Here is a 16,147-nt window from a genome sequence, read left to right on the forward strand (position 1 = left end):
ACATCTCCATCTGAATGTGCAATGTGCAAATTATAGTAATTAATAATATGTAGTATGTACAAAGATATACAACAGAATAGTCAATATGGCCTGGTGGAAGAAGCTTCCCGGAGTCTGTTGTTCCTGGCTTTAATGCTGCAGTACTGTTTCCCAGATGGTAGTAGCTAGAACAGTTTATGGTTGGGGTGACTTGGATTGGGGTAATTAGCACATTTAGGGCTTCTGTGATGTCGAATTAGCAGATTTTCTGGACTATTGGATGTTATTCAATAATTTTATATTCAGAATAGTTAACTTGTCATTTAATAATTCAACACATTTCAATACACTTTTTATAAGATGCTTTTAAATACTATAAATCTCTGAACCCTGTAAATTTAAAGGAATCATAGGAATTGAGGCCCTGTTGAGTTAGGAGGGAATGCACAAATATTACTGGGAAAACCAGGTGCTGAAGCATTGGGATTTTTGAATATGTCAGATAGCAGATTGTTAGAATTTTAATTATACATTGTTGATAATCCATCCACATTGCAATAGATCATAAATTTTTATCCCCCAGTATGTTTAATGAGTATAAGAGTGAATAAGTTCAGGAACTTAGTGCCTTGCATGACTTCAATGTAGCATCTGCTGTAAGATGTGCCATAGTACAGAACTGTGGAGGGCCAAGAGAAATCTGACAGCAATCTGGTGGACTTCTTCATTTAGCTACTTTTCTTGTAGACTCTAGGCAGTGCAGTAAAAAGGTATGGTTATTTTTAGCAATTAGTCTAAACTGTAGCCAGCAACGTACAAAAGATCTTGCATGCAGATTATTAACCACTTGCATTGTCCATGTACATTCACAGATGAAGAGGAAGAAATGGATGAGGACCATCTTCCTTTAGATATGTTGGATGAGGACGACTTGGAATATATGCAAAGTATGGGTCAGAGTGCATTTTTTCTCTCCAGAGATCTTAATTCAAGGTATTTTTTTTTTTAACTATTTTGTTCCACTTTTCATATCAGCATGCTGTGAATTGTGCACAACTCTACAGATTTTTGTTTAATAAACCATTCTTCTGGAATGCATCCCTTTAATAAGAGAATACATATTTGAGAATACTCATATTTGCTTTCCCAGTTTCTTCTGAGCAGTGTTCCACCTGTCAAATGTAAATTTAGTTCAAATTTTCTCTCAACATTCTCCTGGCACTAACTGGCTTTCCTACAAGGTTCTTTTGATTAAACAGTTAAAAAATGTTATTCATTTTGTATTTTTAATTGCAGCTTTTAGTGATTCAGTGACGGTGAAATTAGTTTTAATGTACTTAGAAAATGTACCTCCTTGTGAGTCCAGAAATGTAGTTCTGTTCTCTTGCACTTGCTATTGAGTTTTCGTACATTGTTGTTGTATTGCAGTGAACCCATCCATGTCAAAAGGAGAAAAAATGAAAATAAGGTAGAGCAGTACGAGAAAGTGCCAAGACACTTGGATACTGAACCTAATAAAGAACTTATCCACTTACTGCCTTTTAAAGATAAAGGAGGTATCATTCCTCGCTCAGTAGAAAAGCCTGGTAAGAATACTGTATATGTTTTTGTTCTGTCATTTAACATGAGCATTTTGTAAAAATTTCAGTTTTAATAAATATCGTCATTTGCTAGTTCATATAACTACAGAATAAGTACACAGTTCTATTGCTGTTAAGTAATTTCAGAGAAATCTAGTTAAGTAGTTACTATATGCAACACCTCATTTAAAATGACTTTAATATTGTAGAAGTTCAACAAACAAGTTAGCTGCCAATTAAAAGTTGCTACATTAAAATTATTTTTGATAAGGTTTGCATTGTGTTTACAAACACAAGATCCTTGTTATACAAAATCCATAGGAGCTAAAATGTAAATGAACTCTTAAGAGTGGGGTGACCAAAAAATGAGCAATAAGAGCCCTTTTTAAAAAGGATAGATGGCAAATTTGGAAAGAAAATTCCAGGGAATGGGGTCTCAGTTTCAGAAGATGTATCGTCAACCCCCAGTCTGCAGAAAGTGGTGGAGTGCAGGATTGTAGAAGTGAAAAGATCAGGTTTGCACACTAAGTGAAGAAGAGGTTGTACAGTTGGTGCAATTTGAACACATTTGATCTTAAGTTAGAGCAATTAGGATATTGAGCCAATGTAGGAGAGTGATGATTGCAATAATATGTGTAAGGCAGTGCAAGGTAGGATAAATGCACTGCTGGTGATGGTGGTGGAGGCTGATACAGTGGGGTCTTTTAAGAGACTTAGATAAATACATGGAGCTTAGAAAAATAGAGGGCTATGCAGTAGGGTAATTCTAGGCAGTTTGTTCTGTAAGATCATGGGCCGAAGGGCCAGCTATGTGCTATGGATTTCTGTTCTAAAAGAAAAAAGTTGACTTGCGGTGTATGGATGCTCGTGAGTTGGTCAAGTGAACACTGGAGTAATCATCTAGAGGTATTGGAGGCATGAATAAAGTATTGGTCCGAGATAAGGTGCCAAGGGTGGTAAACCTGTGATAGAAAGGATATTTGAGCAGGGGCTCAACTTGAGGGTCCTACGGTGTCATTGGGATATAATTTGATGTCATCAGAGTAAAGAAGAGGGAGCTTAGCTTAGAATAAGAGGATGTAATTTGTGGTGGGAGTTATAAATGCTGATCTTAAATGTTTTCTGAAGACTGGAGACTGAGTATTAGGTTCATGACCAGTAAGTTCATGCTAGGTCTTAAACAGTTTAGCTAAATTCATCTGACTCAGAAGGACGAAAAATGACTTATGGAGGGTTTCAGAAGCAATGATAGGTTGAGAAGAAATCAGTTGGTTAGATACTGGATAAGTGCCTCATAGCATTTACCCTGTTAGTCACTCTCAGTACTGTAAACCATCAAATTATAGCATATATATTGATTTTATTCTCTCTTATGGGGATTGAATGTCATCCCACAAATCTGTAGTGTGTGTAAGTCAAGGGGAATAATTTACCACTGCCTTAATCATGGAGGATAGGACAATCTTGGTGCTTTGGTATGGGCAAAAATCTGATTGCTCGCTCCCTTGGCTGAATATGGCAAGAGTTAGTCATAGAGTCATACGACATGACAATATAGTCTTTGACCTACCAAGTCCCATGTTGACCATCATGAACCCATTGATAGTAATCTTTCACAAATCCTCTTTTTTATATTACCCATTGATTGTCCCTTACCTACAGTACTGTGCAAAAGTCTTAGACACATTATAGCTAGGGTGCCCAATACTTTTGCATAATAGTGTATTTGTCAAAGCAGAGCAGATAGCGAGTTTGTAAATCTGGCAGAAACAAAACATGTTGGGAATGGTGATGGTGGAGCACTGTGGGGAGGGGCAAGGCGCAGGTGATGTGGATGCGGACATACCCAGCCCTGAGACACCAGGCAAGGTCATTTGAATACAAATAATTGTTGGTATATACTCTTGTGTTTTGGGTCATTGTCTTGTTGCATCACCCAACTTCTATTAAATGTTAGGTGAGGGACCGCTACCCTGACATTCTCCTCTAAAATGCATACCATTTTGAATTCATTGTTCCCTCAATGATTGCAAGCTGTCCAGGATTTGAGGCAGCAAAGCAGCCGCAAATCATGATGCTCCTTCCTCAATGTGTCACAGTTGGGATGAGGTTTTGGTGTTGGTGTGCACTGCCCTTTTTCCTCCAAACATAGTGGTGTGCATTTCTGCCATGAAGTTCAACTTCTGTCTTATCTGTCCACAGAACGTTGTCCCAGAAATGTTGTGGAACATCCTGGTGGTCTTTCGCAAACTTGAGACATGTAGCAATGCTTTTTTTTAAAGACAGCAGTGGTTTCCTCCATGGTGCTCTAACACCATTCTTTTCAGTGGCCCTTTGCTGTTACCCTTGGGTTCTTTTTCACTTCCTTCAGCATTGCACCTTGTGCTCTTGGTGTGATCCTTGCATGATACCCACTCCTAGGGAGAGTCGCAACAATACTGAATTTTCTCCATTTGGAGACAATTTCTCTTACTGGGGACTGATGAACACACAGGTCTTTAGAAATGCTTTTGTAGCCTTTTTCAATTTCATACATCTCTACAATTCTTCTAAGGTCTCCTTAAAGTTGTTTTGATCAAGGCATGATGTACATAACAGACTCTCTTGCGAAGAGCAGGCTCTGACAGTAATCTGACTTTGTGTGTGCCTTTTTTATAAGACACGGCACCTCTACAACCCACACCTCCAATCTTATCTCATTGATTGGAACACCCAACTCCAAATAGCTTTTGTAAAAGACATGACCCCAGAGGTTCACACACTTCTTTGAACCTAGGCTGTGATTGTTTTAATGGTGCACTCAGTATTGACGAAAAGAAGAACAATTGTTAATGTGTTATTAGTTAGGCAGATTGTGTTTGTCTATTATTGTGACAGATAAAGATCAGACCACATTTTATGAGTAATTAATGGAGAAAAGTGGGTAATTGCAAAGGGTTCACAAACTACTACTTGCAACTGTATGTGCGAAAGGCTTTTGCACAGTGGGGTAAATTGAGGTAGCTAATTTACTGACTGAGCAGCACGTCTGGGATTTGGGAGGAAACCAGAGCACCTGAGAGAAGCCCCCCACCATCACCACAGCCTCACCAACCTTTTAGCTAATGTTCAGTTTCTGGAAAATAAAATTGAAGACCTCAGAGCAAGGCAGTATCAGAGAGAGATTGGGTTGTTTACTCTGCTTTTTAGAGACATGACCCATTCCCAGTATTTCAGCCTGGGGGTTCCTCAACCACTACATGGACTTGATGTGGTATTAATCACCAAGCTTCTAATCCTGGGCTTCTATATCTTCTTCTGCAATTGGATTATCGACTTCCTCATTGAGTGATCACAGTTAGAACAGACCAGTCATGGCATCTCGCTTATATGATGCATGTTAGCCCACTGCTCTACACTTACAACTGGCTAAGCATGATTTAAAAGCACAATTCAAATGCCATTTATAATTTCCAAATGATATCGTTGTTGTTAGTAAAATCTCAGAGGGCAACAAAGAGGTGTACAAGAGAAAGATGGATCAGCTGGTTGAGTGGTGTTTCGCCAACACAGTCGGCGTCATTAAGGCCATGGAATTGATTGTGGGCTTCAGGAAAGGGAAGTTGGGAGAATTCTACACATCAGTCCTCATTGAGGGGTCAACGGTGAAAGGAGACAGCGTTAAGATCCTGAGTGTCAACATCTTTGAGGATCTGCCTGGGCCCAACACTAATGCTGTCACGAAGAAGGCATGCCAGTGGCTTTACTACCTTAAGACTGAGGATGTTTGATATGTCACCAAGCACTCTTGCAAGTTTCTATAGATATATGGTGGAGGGTATTCTGACTGGTTGCATTGCAGCCTGGTATGGAACCTCCAATGCACACGATCACAAAAGGCCGCAGAGGGCTGGAAACCCAGCTAGCTCTATCGCAGTCACATTCCACCTCACCATCAAGGACATGTTCAAAGCCGGTGCATCAAGAAAGTGGCTTACATCATTATAGACCCTCATCATCTGGGGCATGTCCACTTGTTACTGCTGTCAGGAAAAAGATATGGGAGCTTGAAGTCCCACACTCAATCGACTCAGGAGCAGCAACTTATCCAGTATCAGATTTCTGAATAGTTCATTTATAATAATTTTATGTCTTTGCAATATAATGCTGCCACAAAGCAACAGATCTGATTACCATTCTGAAACTCCACACAAAGTTAAAGTTCATTGTCATATACACAAATATGAAAAACTAACTACCGCAGCATCACAAGAAAAGCATAGATTAATCATAAATTGTACACATTTAAGAAAAAAGAATGCAATTAGCATAAAAAGCCAATTTTACTAGTGTTCAGGGTGGACATAGTTTACTATAGTGGTTATTAGGGTTTTGCTGGTTGGCCAAGAAAATAATGGTTCAAGGGAAGTATCTGTTCTTGAACTAATTGCTGGAGCAATGAGACAGCAGTTCTAGCTGAGTCACTGCACTTCTTGCTCATGGAAAAAAATTAAAGACTTTGACACAGAGGGTTGTTTTTTAGGTAAAAGTTACTAAATCCAGATGAGTGGGGTCTATAAAAGGCTTTCAGATGAGTGCATAAGGTAGAATATGATTTGGAATTTAAGTCAAGCTTACAGCACTTTGGTAATTATGTTCATTGCATGTTGCAAGTTGCAAGATCGCTCCCTACGCGACTCCTTTGTCCATTCGTCCCCCCCATCCCTCCCCACTGATCTCCCTCCTGGCACTTATCCGTGTAAGCGGAACAAGTGCTATACATGCCCTTACACTTCCTCCCTTACCACCATTCAGGGCCCCAAACAGTCCTTCCAGGTGAGGCGACACTTCACCTGTGAGTCGGCTGGGGTGATATACTGCGTCCGGTGCTCCCGATGTGGCCTTTTATATATTGGCGAGACCCGACGCAGACTGGGAGACTGCTTTGCTGAACACCTACGCTCTGTCCGCCAGAGAAAGCAGGATCTCCCAATGGCCACACATTTTAATTCCACATCCGATTCCCATTCTGACGTGTCTATCCACGGCCTCTTCTCCTATCATTTTGGATCTCCCCCTCCCCCTCCAACTTTCAAATCTCTTACTCACTGTTCCTTCAGTTAGTCCTGACGAAGGGTCTCGGCCTGAAACGTCGACTGTACCTCTTCCTAGAGATGCTGCCTGGCCTGCTGCGTTCACCAGCAACTTTGATGTGTGTTGCTTGAATTTCCAGCATCTGCAGAATTCCTGTTGTTTGCAAGTTCAAATATTTGTTTTGTATTTCAAATTTCTTAGTACCTTTTCACTAAAAACTTCTGTGCAGAAATATCCCCTTTTGTAATAACTTGTCTAATTAACTACACAGATACTAACTGCATGGTTTTTTTTTTACTAGTTGCAATGGAGGAGGAGGAAGAAGAGGAAGAAACGACTGATGTAGTTCAACAGCATGAGGAAGGTAAGAATCTGATATACATATCAGTCAAGTACTTAAAAGGATTTTTACACTGCTCTGTTACATTTAAACTTCACATTTGCAAAGATTGTTATACCATTTTGCTAGCATGGTTCGGGATGGTTTAAACTAATTTGCGAGGGGGATGGAACCCAGAGCCATAGAGCAGTGAAAGAAGTGCATGGAGTAAAGCCAGATCTAACATACAGAGAGGCTTTGAGGAAAGAGAAGCAGAATAAACGGTGTAAAGACAGTAAGGTAGAAGGGCTGAAATATGTGTACCTCAATGCAAGAAGCATCAGGAATAAAGGTGATGAACTGAGAGCTTGGATACATACATGGAATTATGATGTAGTGACCATTACAGAGACTTGGCTGGCACCAGGGCAGGAATGAATTCTCAATATTCCTGAATTTCAGTGTTTTAAAAGGGATAGAGAGGGCGGAAAAAGGGGAGGAGGGGTGGCATTACTGGTCAGGGATACTATTACAGCTACAGAAAGGGTGGGTAATGTAGCAGGATCCTCTTTTGAGTCAATATGGGTGGAAGTCAGGAACAGGAAGGGAGCAGTTACTCTATTGGGAGTATTCTATAGGCCCCCTGGTAGCAGCAGAGATACAGAGGAGCAGATTGGGAGGCAGATTTTGGAAAGGTGCAAAAATAACAGGGTTGTTATCATGGGTGACTTTAACTTCCCTAATATTGATTGGCACCTGATTAGTTCCAAGGGTTTAGATGGGGCAGAGTTTGCTAAGTGTGTCCAGGACGGATTCCTGTCGCAGTATGTGGATAGGCCGACCGGGGGAATGCCATACTAGATCTAGTACTAGGTAAGGAACTGGGTCAGGTCACAGATCTCTCAGTGGGTGAGCATCTGGGGGACAGTGACCACCGCTCCCTGGCCTTTAGCATTATCATGGAAAAGGATAGAATCAGAGAGGACAGGAAAATTTTTAATTGGGGAAAGGCAAATTATGAGGCTATAAAGCTAGAACTTGCGAGTGTGAATTGGGATGATGTCTTTGCAGGAAAATGTACTATGGACATGTGGTCGATGTTTAGAGGTCTCTTGCAGGATGTTAGGGATAAATTTGTCCCGGTGAGGAAGGTAAAGAATGGTAGGGTGAAGGAACCATGGGTGACAAGTGAGGTGGAAAATCTAGTCAGGTGGAAGAAGGTAGCATACATGAGGTTTAGGAAGCAAGGATCAGATGGGTCTATTCAGGAATGTAGGGAAGCAAGAAAAGAGCTTAAGGGGCTGAGAAGAGCAAGAAGGGGGCATGAGAAGGCCTTGGCGAGTAGGGTAAAGGAAAACCCCAAGGCATTCTTCAATTATGTGAAGAAAAAACGGATGACAGGAGTGAAGGGAGGACCGATTAGAGATAAAGGTGGGAAGATGTGCCTGGAGGCTGTGTAAGTGAGCGAGGTCCTCAATGAATACTTCTCTTCGGTATTCACCAATGAGAGGGAACTTGATGATGGTGAGGACAATATGAGTGAGGTTGATGTTCTGGAGCATGTTGATATTAAGGGAGAGGAGGTGTTGGAGTTGTTAAAATACATTAGGACAGATAAGTCCCCGGGGTCTGACGGAATATTCCCCAGGCTGCTCCACGAGGCGAGGGAAGAGATTGCTGAGCCTCTGGCTACGATATTTATGTCCTTGTTGTCCATGGGAATGGTACTGGAGGACTGGAGGGAGGCGAATGTTGTCCCCTTGTTCAAAAAAGGTAGTAGGGATAGTCCGGGTAATTATAGAACAGTAAGCATTACGTCTGTGGTGGGACAGCTGTTGGAAAAGATTCTTAGAGATAGGATCTATAGGCACTTAGAGAATCATGGTCTGATCAGGGACAGTCAGCATGGCTTTGTGAAGGGCAGATCGTGTCTAACAAGCCTGATAGAGTTCTTTGAGGAGGTGACCAGGCATATAGATGAGGGTAGTGCAGTGGATGTGATCTATATGGATTTTAGTAAGGCATTTGACAATTCCACACGATAGGCTTATTCAGAAAGTTAGAAGGCATGGGATCCAGGGAAGTTTGGCCAGGTGGATTCAGAATTGGCCTGCCTGCAGAAGGCAGTCGGTGTTGGTGGAGGGAGTACATTCAGATTAGAGGATTGTGACTAGTGGTGTCCCACAAGGATCTGTTCTGGGACCTCTACTTTTCGTGATTTTTATTAACGACCTGGATGTGGGAGTAGAAAGGTGGGTTGGCAAGTTTGCTGACGACACAAAGGTTGGTGGTGTTGTAGATAGTGTAGAGGATTGTCAAAGATTGCAGAGAGACATTGATAGGATGCAGAAGTGGACTGGGAAGTGGCAGATGGAGTTCAAGCCGGAGAAGTGTGAGGTGGTACACTTTGGAAGGACAAACTCCAAGGCAGAGTACTAAGTAAATGGCAGGATACTTGGTAGTGTGGAGGAGCAGAGGGATCTCAGGGTACATGTCCACAGATCCCTGAAAGTTGCCTCACAGGTGGATAGGGTAGTTAAGAAAGCTTATGGGATGTTAGCTTTCATAAGTCGAGGGATAGAGTTTAAGAGTCGTGATGTAATGATGCAGCTCTATAAAACTCTGGTTAGGTCACACTTGGAGTACTGTGTCCGGTTCTGGTCACCTCACTATAGGAAGGATGTGAAAGCATTGGAAAGGGTACAGAGGAGATTTACCAGGATGCTGCCTGGTTTAGAAAGTATGCATTATGATCAGAGATTAAGGGAGCTAGGGCTTTACTCTTTGGAGAGAAGGAGGATGAGAGGAGACATGATAGAGGTGTAATATAATAAGAGGAATAGATAGAGTGGATCGCCAGCGCCTCTTCCCCAGGGCACCACTGCTCAATACAAGAGGACATGGCTTTAAGGTAAGGGGTGGGAAGTTCAAGGAGGATATTAGAGGAAGGTTTTTTACTCAGAGAGTGGTTGGTGCGTGGAATGCACTGCCTGAGTCAGTGGTAGAGGCAGATACACTAGTGAAGTTTAAGAGACTACTAGACAGGTATATGGAGGAATTTAAGGTGGGGGCTTATATGGGAGGTAGGATTTGAGGGTCGGCACAACATTATGGGCCGAAGGGCCTGTACTGTGCTGTACTATTCTATGTTCTATATATTATTTAATTAGCTTAAGAATTATGCCACAAATCCTAAAGTAGTCATAATTTGAACGCTTTTTGTTTGAGAAAGAAATCGGAAACTGCAAGGCGTTTCACAAAATTAAATACCTTTATAATGGAGTAAGTTGTGTTGTCGCCAGTTGAATGCAAAATGGTAAAGGGTCAAGTAAGAAGCTAAACTTTCTTGCTGGTATCATTTTGGTGATTGGAACGAGGAACTGTTCCTGCATTACCTTCCATAATTTTATATAATTTTCAGTACCTAATCAGACTCACATTTCAAGTGTATGGAGCATTTGTTTCATTTATCGAAGGGATGTGTTTTTATTGAATCTTTTTCCTGTTGGTCTTGGTTAATCTTTTGGAAAAATTGCTAATATTAGCTCAGGTATAGCTTTGACACAGCTGTCTTGACATGTCTATCCAATCTTGAAGGTCTAATATAATTAAAATGTTCAAGCTCATTATTAGCAATAAATTTTAAAATAGACTTTTAAGTAGTTTTCAGATTTAATGCAATATTCCGTCAACATGAAAATTGCACAGTTCTTGTTTATCCATCTCAAGTATAGAGTTATAAGGTTAGGGTTAAGCCATCTCATCAGCTCCCTTCCCAACACAATTTCTGCAACTTAAAGTTAGCTATACAGGTTTCCCCTGCTATCCGAATGTAGAGCATTCCTGTGAAACCGTCCGTAAGCCAAAATGGCGTAAAGCGAAGGAGCAGTTACCATTAGTTTATATGGGAAATTTTTTTGAGCATTCCCAGACCCAAAAAATAATCTATCAAATCATACCAAATAGCACATAAAATCTAAAATAACACTAATATATAGTAAAAACAGGAATGATATGATAAGTACACAGCCTATATAAAGTAGAAATAATGTATGTACAGTGTAGTTTCACTTATCAGAATCGGGAAGTTTGAGCCAAAATCATTTTGTCGAAAAAAGTCAGCACGTACACGCATTCGCACGTCATGCATGCGCACACACCTGCCCGCGCAAGGCTTCATGGTCATGGTAGTCTTTCTTGGGGTAAACACAAGATTAAAGCGAGCGTCTTTTTTTGTAGAAGTGAAAATCCTCTCTGTTAACGAAAACAGGTACTAATGTAGGTCTTTCATAAAAGCAAACTGCCGTAAAGAGAACGTTCGGAAAGCGGGGGACACCTGTATTTAAAAGCCACCCATAAATGCCCAGTACCATCATCAACTTTCCCTAAGACTTGCAGCCTTGCCATTAACCCCAATTCAGTTTGTCATCAAGGACATTTTATTCATTTCTCTCTTCTCCACCTAAACCATTATTAAGACTGGACTCTTCTAATGCTTCATATTTGTGTCATATTGACAGTTGCTAGTGTTGTTGAGATTCTGTTGTGGTTTTTAGTAATTTATTTTAAACCTTAACCTTCTTAAAGGATGATCAGTCTTGAGTTTCTATTGTGTGGCATGAGATTTGTGATTAACAAGCATAATTTTTTTTATTAATTTCTAATTCTAATCAATGTAGAAATGTGCTTCCAGCAATTTTTTAAAAATATGGATATTTTGTTTGTCTCTGACTTCCTTTTCAATTAGTTGCTGCAGTGCAGCCTCTTCAAATGTTGACCACAGAGGAGAGATTGCTGCTGAGAAGGAAGACTTTGGAAGATAAAAAGATTCGCATTGCCAGTTTGGCCTCGTCAATTTTGACTGCACCAGAAAACAATGTAAGTACCTCAGTGTTTTATGGAAAATCTCGGCTGTGGCGTTGATGAAGTGAGAACTCCTTCTTAGGTGTGCAAGCATTCTGGATAGACTTCATAATCGGAAGTCTTAAAAGTAAATTACTGGACCATTTTGATTTTTATGCCGGCATTGCAAAAATAGGTTGGGACTATTTTTGAACTTGTGTGTCATACCTTCATAAGTATTAACTTTATCTAACTTTATGTCATTGATGAAGCCTTTATTCTTCTGTCATATGTTCTGTCTGCCTAAACGTCACATTGTGTTCAATGTATTGTTGAGTATTTTAAGATATTTTATTATCAAGAAGCTCTTACTACAAGTTTTGCCTCTTAAATTTTGAGCTTTTTGTTGCTTTTCCATAATATCTTTGAATAAGCATTGCATTATCATTCCAACCATTGCCAACAAACTGATCAACTTTTTCTGGATTTTATCTGTCAGCCGTTAGCAGTGTTTTCTATTTTCTATTGTTGTTGTACATGTATAGTATTGTCGCTGCTGTTACTCATTTATAATTTTACCTTTGCCTTTCATTTATTTTCATTTTGTTAACATCATTTTCATCATTTTCTGTATTGTTGCCTGTGTTCTTAGTGTGTTTTTCGTTTGCTTTAAATATTGCAATTGTTTGTAGTTATTTAAGGTATTTCTTTTACTTGCTAGTTTAAACTTTTAAGTGAAATATTTTTAAATATTCACCTGTGGCAAATATATCTATTGACTCATGTTGTTGAGATTGGCCACTGCGCAGTCCTTATGGAAGCAGGGTGTATCCCTTTATAATGTGGTGAGATGATACCATATTTCTAAATGGCAGCTTAAAAATGTGCTAGTTTTGAGAGTTGTGGGCAATCCCCAGCATCAGAAATGTACCCACTCCAATCTGTAACCGCATTCTGGTAAACATTCATTTCCTGTACTATCATCTCACCATGTTTGCGATATGCGCTACCTAGGTTACTTAAGTAGAAACTTCTAATGTTCTGTACCACCAAGGAAGGCAAGGGCAGCAGACGTGTGGCAGTCCCCAGCCTGCACATTCTCCTCTACATTGCATGCCGTCCTGGGTTAGAAATGCATTGCTTTTCCATCATTATCATGGGATTTAAATTCTGGAGTTCCCTACTCCATGGCATTGTGAAATACCTTCACCAGGAGGACCTCAGTGATTTAAGAATATGGCTCACCACTGCCATTACTTGAAGACATAATTAAGAATGGGCAACAAATGCTAGCTTTGCCAGTATCACCTGTGTCCTGAAAAACAAATTGGAAGCAAAATTTAACCCAGCGCAAGTATCATTGTGCAGATTTCCTGCAATTGAAAGATAATTGTCAAGACTACATAGTCCCATGCTGGACTTGGGAAAAGTTTACAAGGAGTCCAACATGGGAGTGCAATTAGGAGAATAGCTACAGGTACTTGGCCAATGCGTGTATAGAATTCCTGAAATTGCTGGCAGTTGACACAAGAAAATGATAAATTTCTCCAGCCATTCTTGACTGTGGCTTTCATTTAGCACAAGGAAATGAAGTTGAATGGTGTGATTCACTGTTTCCATTAAATGTGCTGTCAGTGAACCATTAACTAGAAACATCAATGTATCTGTAGCTCTCCTGTTATACATGGTGGAATTTTCAGAACTAAATAATAGAATAATGTATTGGGAGCTGAGATAATTGGCATCCAGTCATCTCTTGTGTACCTCTAATACTGGTTTCAATGTCATATAACTCCTGGAGTAAATTTTAAACATTGTTCGATGATTCCATAATTTGTGTAGTTCGGAGAAGTTAATTTTGACAAAATGGATATGAACCAAAATAGTATCAATGTGCAAGAACATCAATATGAATGAGTATATCTTTAATTTTGAAAAGATACCAGTTTTATACCAAATTTAAAACATTGCACTTTTCAGATTAAACAGTTGAAGGAACTACGTTCAATGTTAATGGAAACTGATCCGCATGTTGCAGTAACAGTGAGAAAATTAGTGATGGTTTCTTTGTTAGAGGTCTTCAAAGATATCACACCATCATACAGGATACGGCCTTTAACTGAAGTTGAGAAGACAGCAAAGGTATTTGATAAATTTGTTGAAAGGGAAAGCTACTTGGTGTTTTATTGTTATGCCTTGTCATTATCATTCTGCCAGTAAGTTTATTTATTATGTGATAACCCTTTATTTTTCAGTTTTATATTTTCACGTTATCAAAATAAAATGATAGTAGAAAAGATTATAAAAATGATTTTTTTGAGTCATTGGTTTACATTAACATGTTTCCAGTTTTCTATTTACAGCTATTGATTTTTTCCTAACTTTTTTTAAGTCTGCTTCTGTTTTCTCATAGTTTTCCAGTTATGTTTAAATAATTTAAATCTTAAAAATCTGAGAAAAGACATTTTCTAACAGACTTTCCATCTCACTAGCCTGGGGTTAAATTTTGCACTTTTTCTGGTCTCTCTTTCTTCCCCCACCCCCCACCCCCGTGAGAGAATTAAAAAGGACATCAAAGTTCAAAGTAAATTTATTAAAGTACATATATGTCACCATATACAACCCTGAGATTCATTTTCTTGCAGCCTTCAGGAAAATCCAAGAATCATAATATAATCAATGAAAGACCACACTCAGCAGTGCAGAAAAAACAACCAGTGTGCAAAAGACAACAAGCTGTGCAAATAGAAAATAAAAATAATAAATAACTAAGCAATAAATATCGAACATGAGATGGAGAGTCCTTGAAAGTGAGTCCACAGGTTGTGAGAACAGTTCAGTGATGGAGAGAGTGAAGTTATCTGGTTCAAAAGCCGAAGGGTTGAGGGAAAATAACTTCCTGAACCTGGTGGTGTGGGTCCTGAGGCTCCTGTACCACTTTCCTGATGGCAGCAGCGAGAAGAGAAGAGTGGTCTGGGTGGTGGGATCCCTTGATGATGGATGCTGCTTTCCTGAGACAAGGCTGCATGTAGATGTGCTCAGTGGTAGAGAGGGCTTTATCTGTGGTGCACTGGGTCATATTCATTACTTTTTGTAGAATTTTTCTGTTCAAGGGCATTGATGTTTCCATGCCAGGCCATAATGTACTGTATACACTTCACAAACTTCTAAGGAAATAGAGGTGCTGCTCTGCTTTCTTCGTAGTTGCACTTGTGTGCTAGACGTAGGACAGATCCTTTGAAATGATAACACCAAGGAATTTAAAGTGCTGACCCTTTCCATCTTGGAATTTTCTCTTGAAGTCAGAAATCAGTTCCTTGGTTTTACTGACATTGAATGGGAGGTTGTTGTGGCACCACTCAACCAAATTTTTAATCTCCCTCCTTATGCTGATTCAACCAACAACAGTGGTGTTGCCATCAAACTTAGGTATGGCATTAGAACTGTGCTTAGCCTCACAGTCATAAGTGTAAGGCGAGTAGAGCAGGGGACGAAGCACACAGCCTTGTCCTGCACCTGTGCTGATGGTGATTGTGGAGAAGTTGTTGCCAATCCAAACTGACTGGGGTCTGCAAGTAAGGAAATTGAGGATCCAATTGCACATGGAGGTATTGAGGCCAAGGTCTTGAAGCTTATTGATTTTTTTTTTGAGGAGATGATTGCTGAGCTGTAGTTGATGACGAGCATCCTGATGTATGCATCTTTGCTGTCCAGATGTTCCTGGATTGAGTGAAAAGTCAGTGAGATGGCATCTGCTGCAGTCCTGTTGTGCCAGTAGGCAAATTGGAGCGGATCCAAGTCACTTCTCAGACAGGAGTTGACATGCTTCATCACCAATCTCTCAAAGCACTTCATCACTGTGGATTTACGTGCTACTGGATGATGGTCATTGAGGCAGTTTACCATGTTCTTGGGCACAGGTATAATTGAAGCCTGTTTGAAGCACATGGGTACCTCTGGACTGCTGAAGTGAGAGGTGAAAGATATTGGTGAACACTCCAGCCAGTTGATCAGCACAGTTCTTTAGTACTTGGCCCGATCCCCCTTCTGGTCCATATGCTTTCTGTAGGTTCACCCTCCTGAAGGATACTGTCACCTAGGCCTCAGACTGAGATCACAAGGTGATCAGGGGCTGTGGGAGTCTGAATGTTCCTCCTTTTTTTGGTGGTCTAAGCGAGCATAGATGGCATTGAGTTCATTGGAAGTGAAGCCTGGTCACCTGTATTTCCTGGTTTCACTTTGTAAGAGGTACAGTAATAGCATTCAAGCCCTGCTACTGCTGTCAAGCATTCTTCAGTGATTTAATTTCAGTCTGGAATTGCCACTTTGCCCATGAGATGGCTTTCTGGAGATT

General features: G+C 40.2%; 1 protein-coding gene across 1 annotated transcript in view; it reads left to right on the top strand.

Annotated features, from left to right (window-relative positions):
• noc3l (NOC3-like DNA replication regulator) overlaps positions 1 to 16,147 on the top strand; it is a 45,894-nt gene that overhangs the window by 7,320 nt on the left and 22,427 nt on the right. Inside the window, exons 3-7 of the mRNA XM_072239314.1 lie at positions 852 to 972; positions 1,408 to 1,565; positions 6,934 to 6,996; positions 11,699 to 11,829; positions 13,774 to 13,935. Of these exons, the coding sequence (XP_072095415.1) occupies positions 852 to 972; positions 1,408 to 1,565; positions 6,934 to 6,996; positions 11,699 to 11,829; positions 13,774 to 13,935 (635 nt within the window). The remainder of the gene's footprint in view (positions 1 to 851; positions 973 to 1,407; positions 1,566 to 6,933; positions 6,997 to 11,698; positions 11,830 to 13,773; positions 13,936 to 16,147) is intronic.

The sequence above is a fragment of the Mobula birostris genome, chromosome 21 (assembly GCF_030028105.1).
Source record: "Mobula birostris isolate sMobBir1 chromosome 21, sMobBir1.hap1, whole genome shotgun sequence".
In the NCBI taxonomy this organism is placed as follows: domain Eukaryota; kingdom Metazoa; phylum Chordata; class Chondrichthyes; order Myliobatiformes; family Myliobatidae; genus Mobula; species Mobula birostris.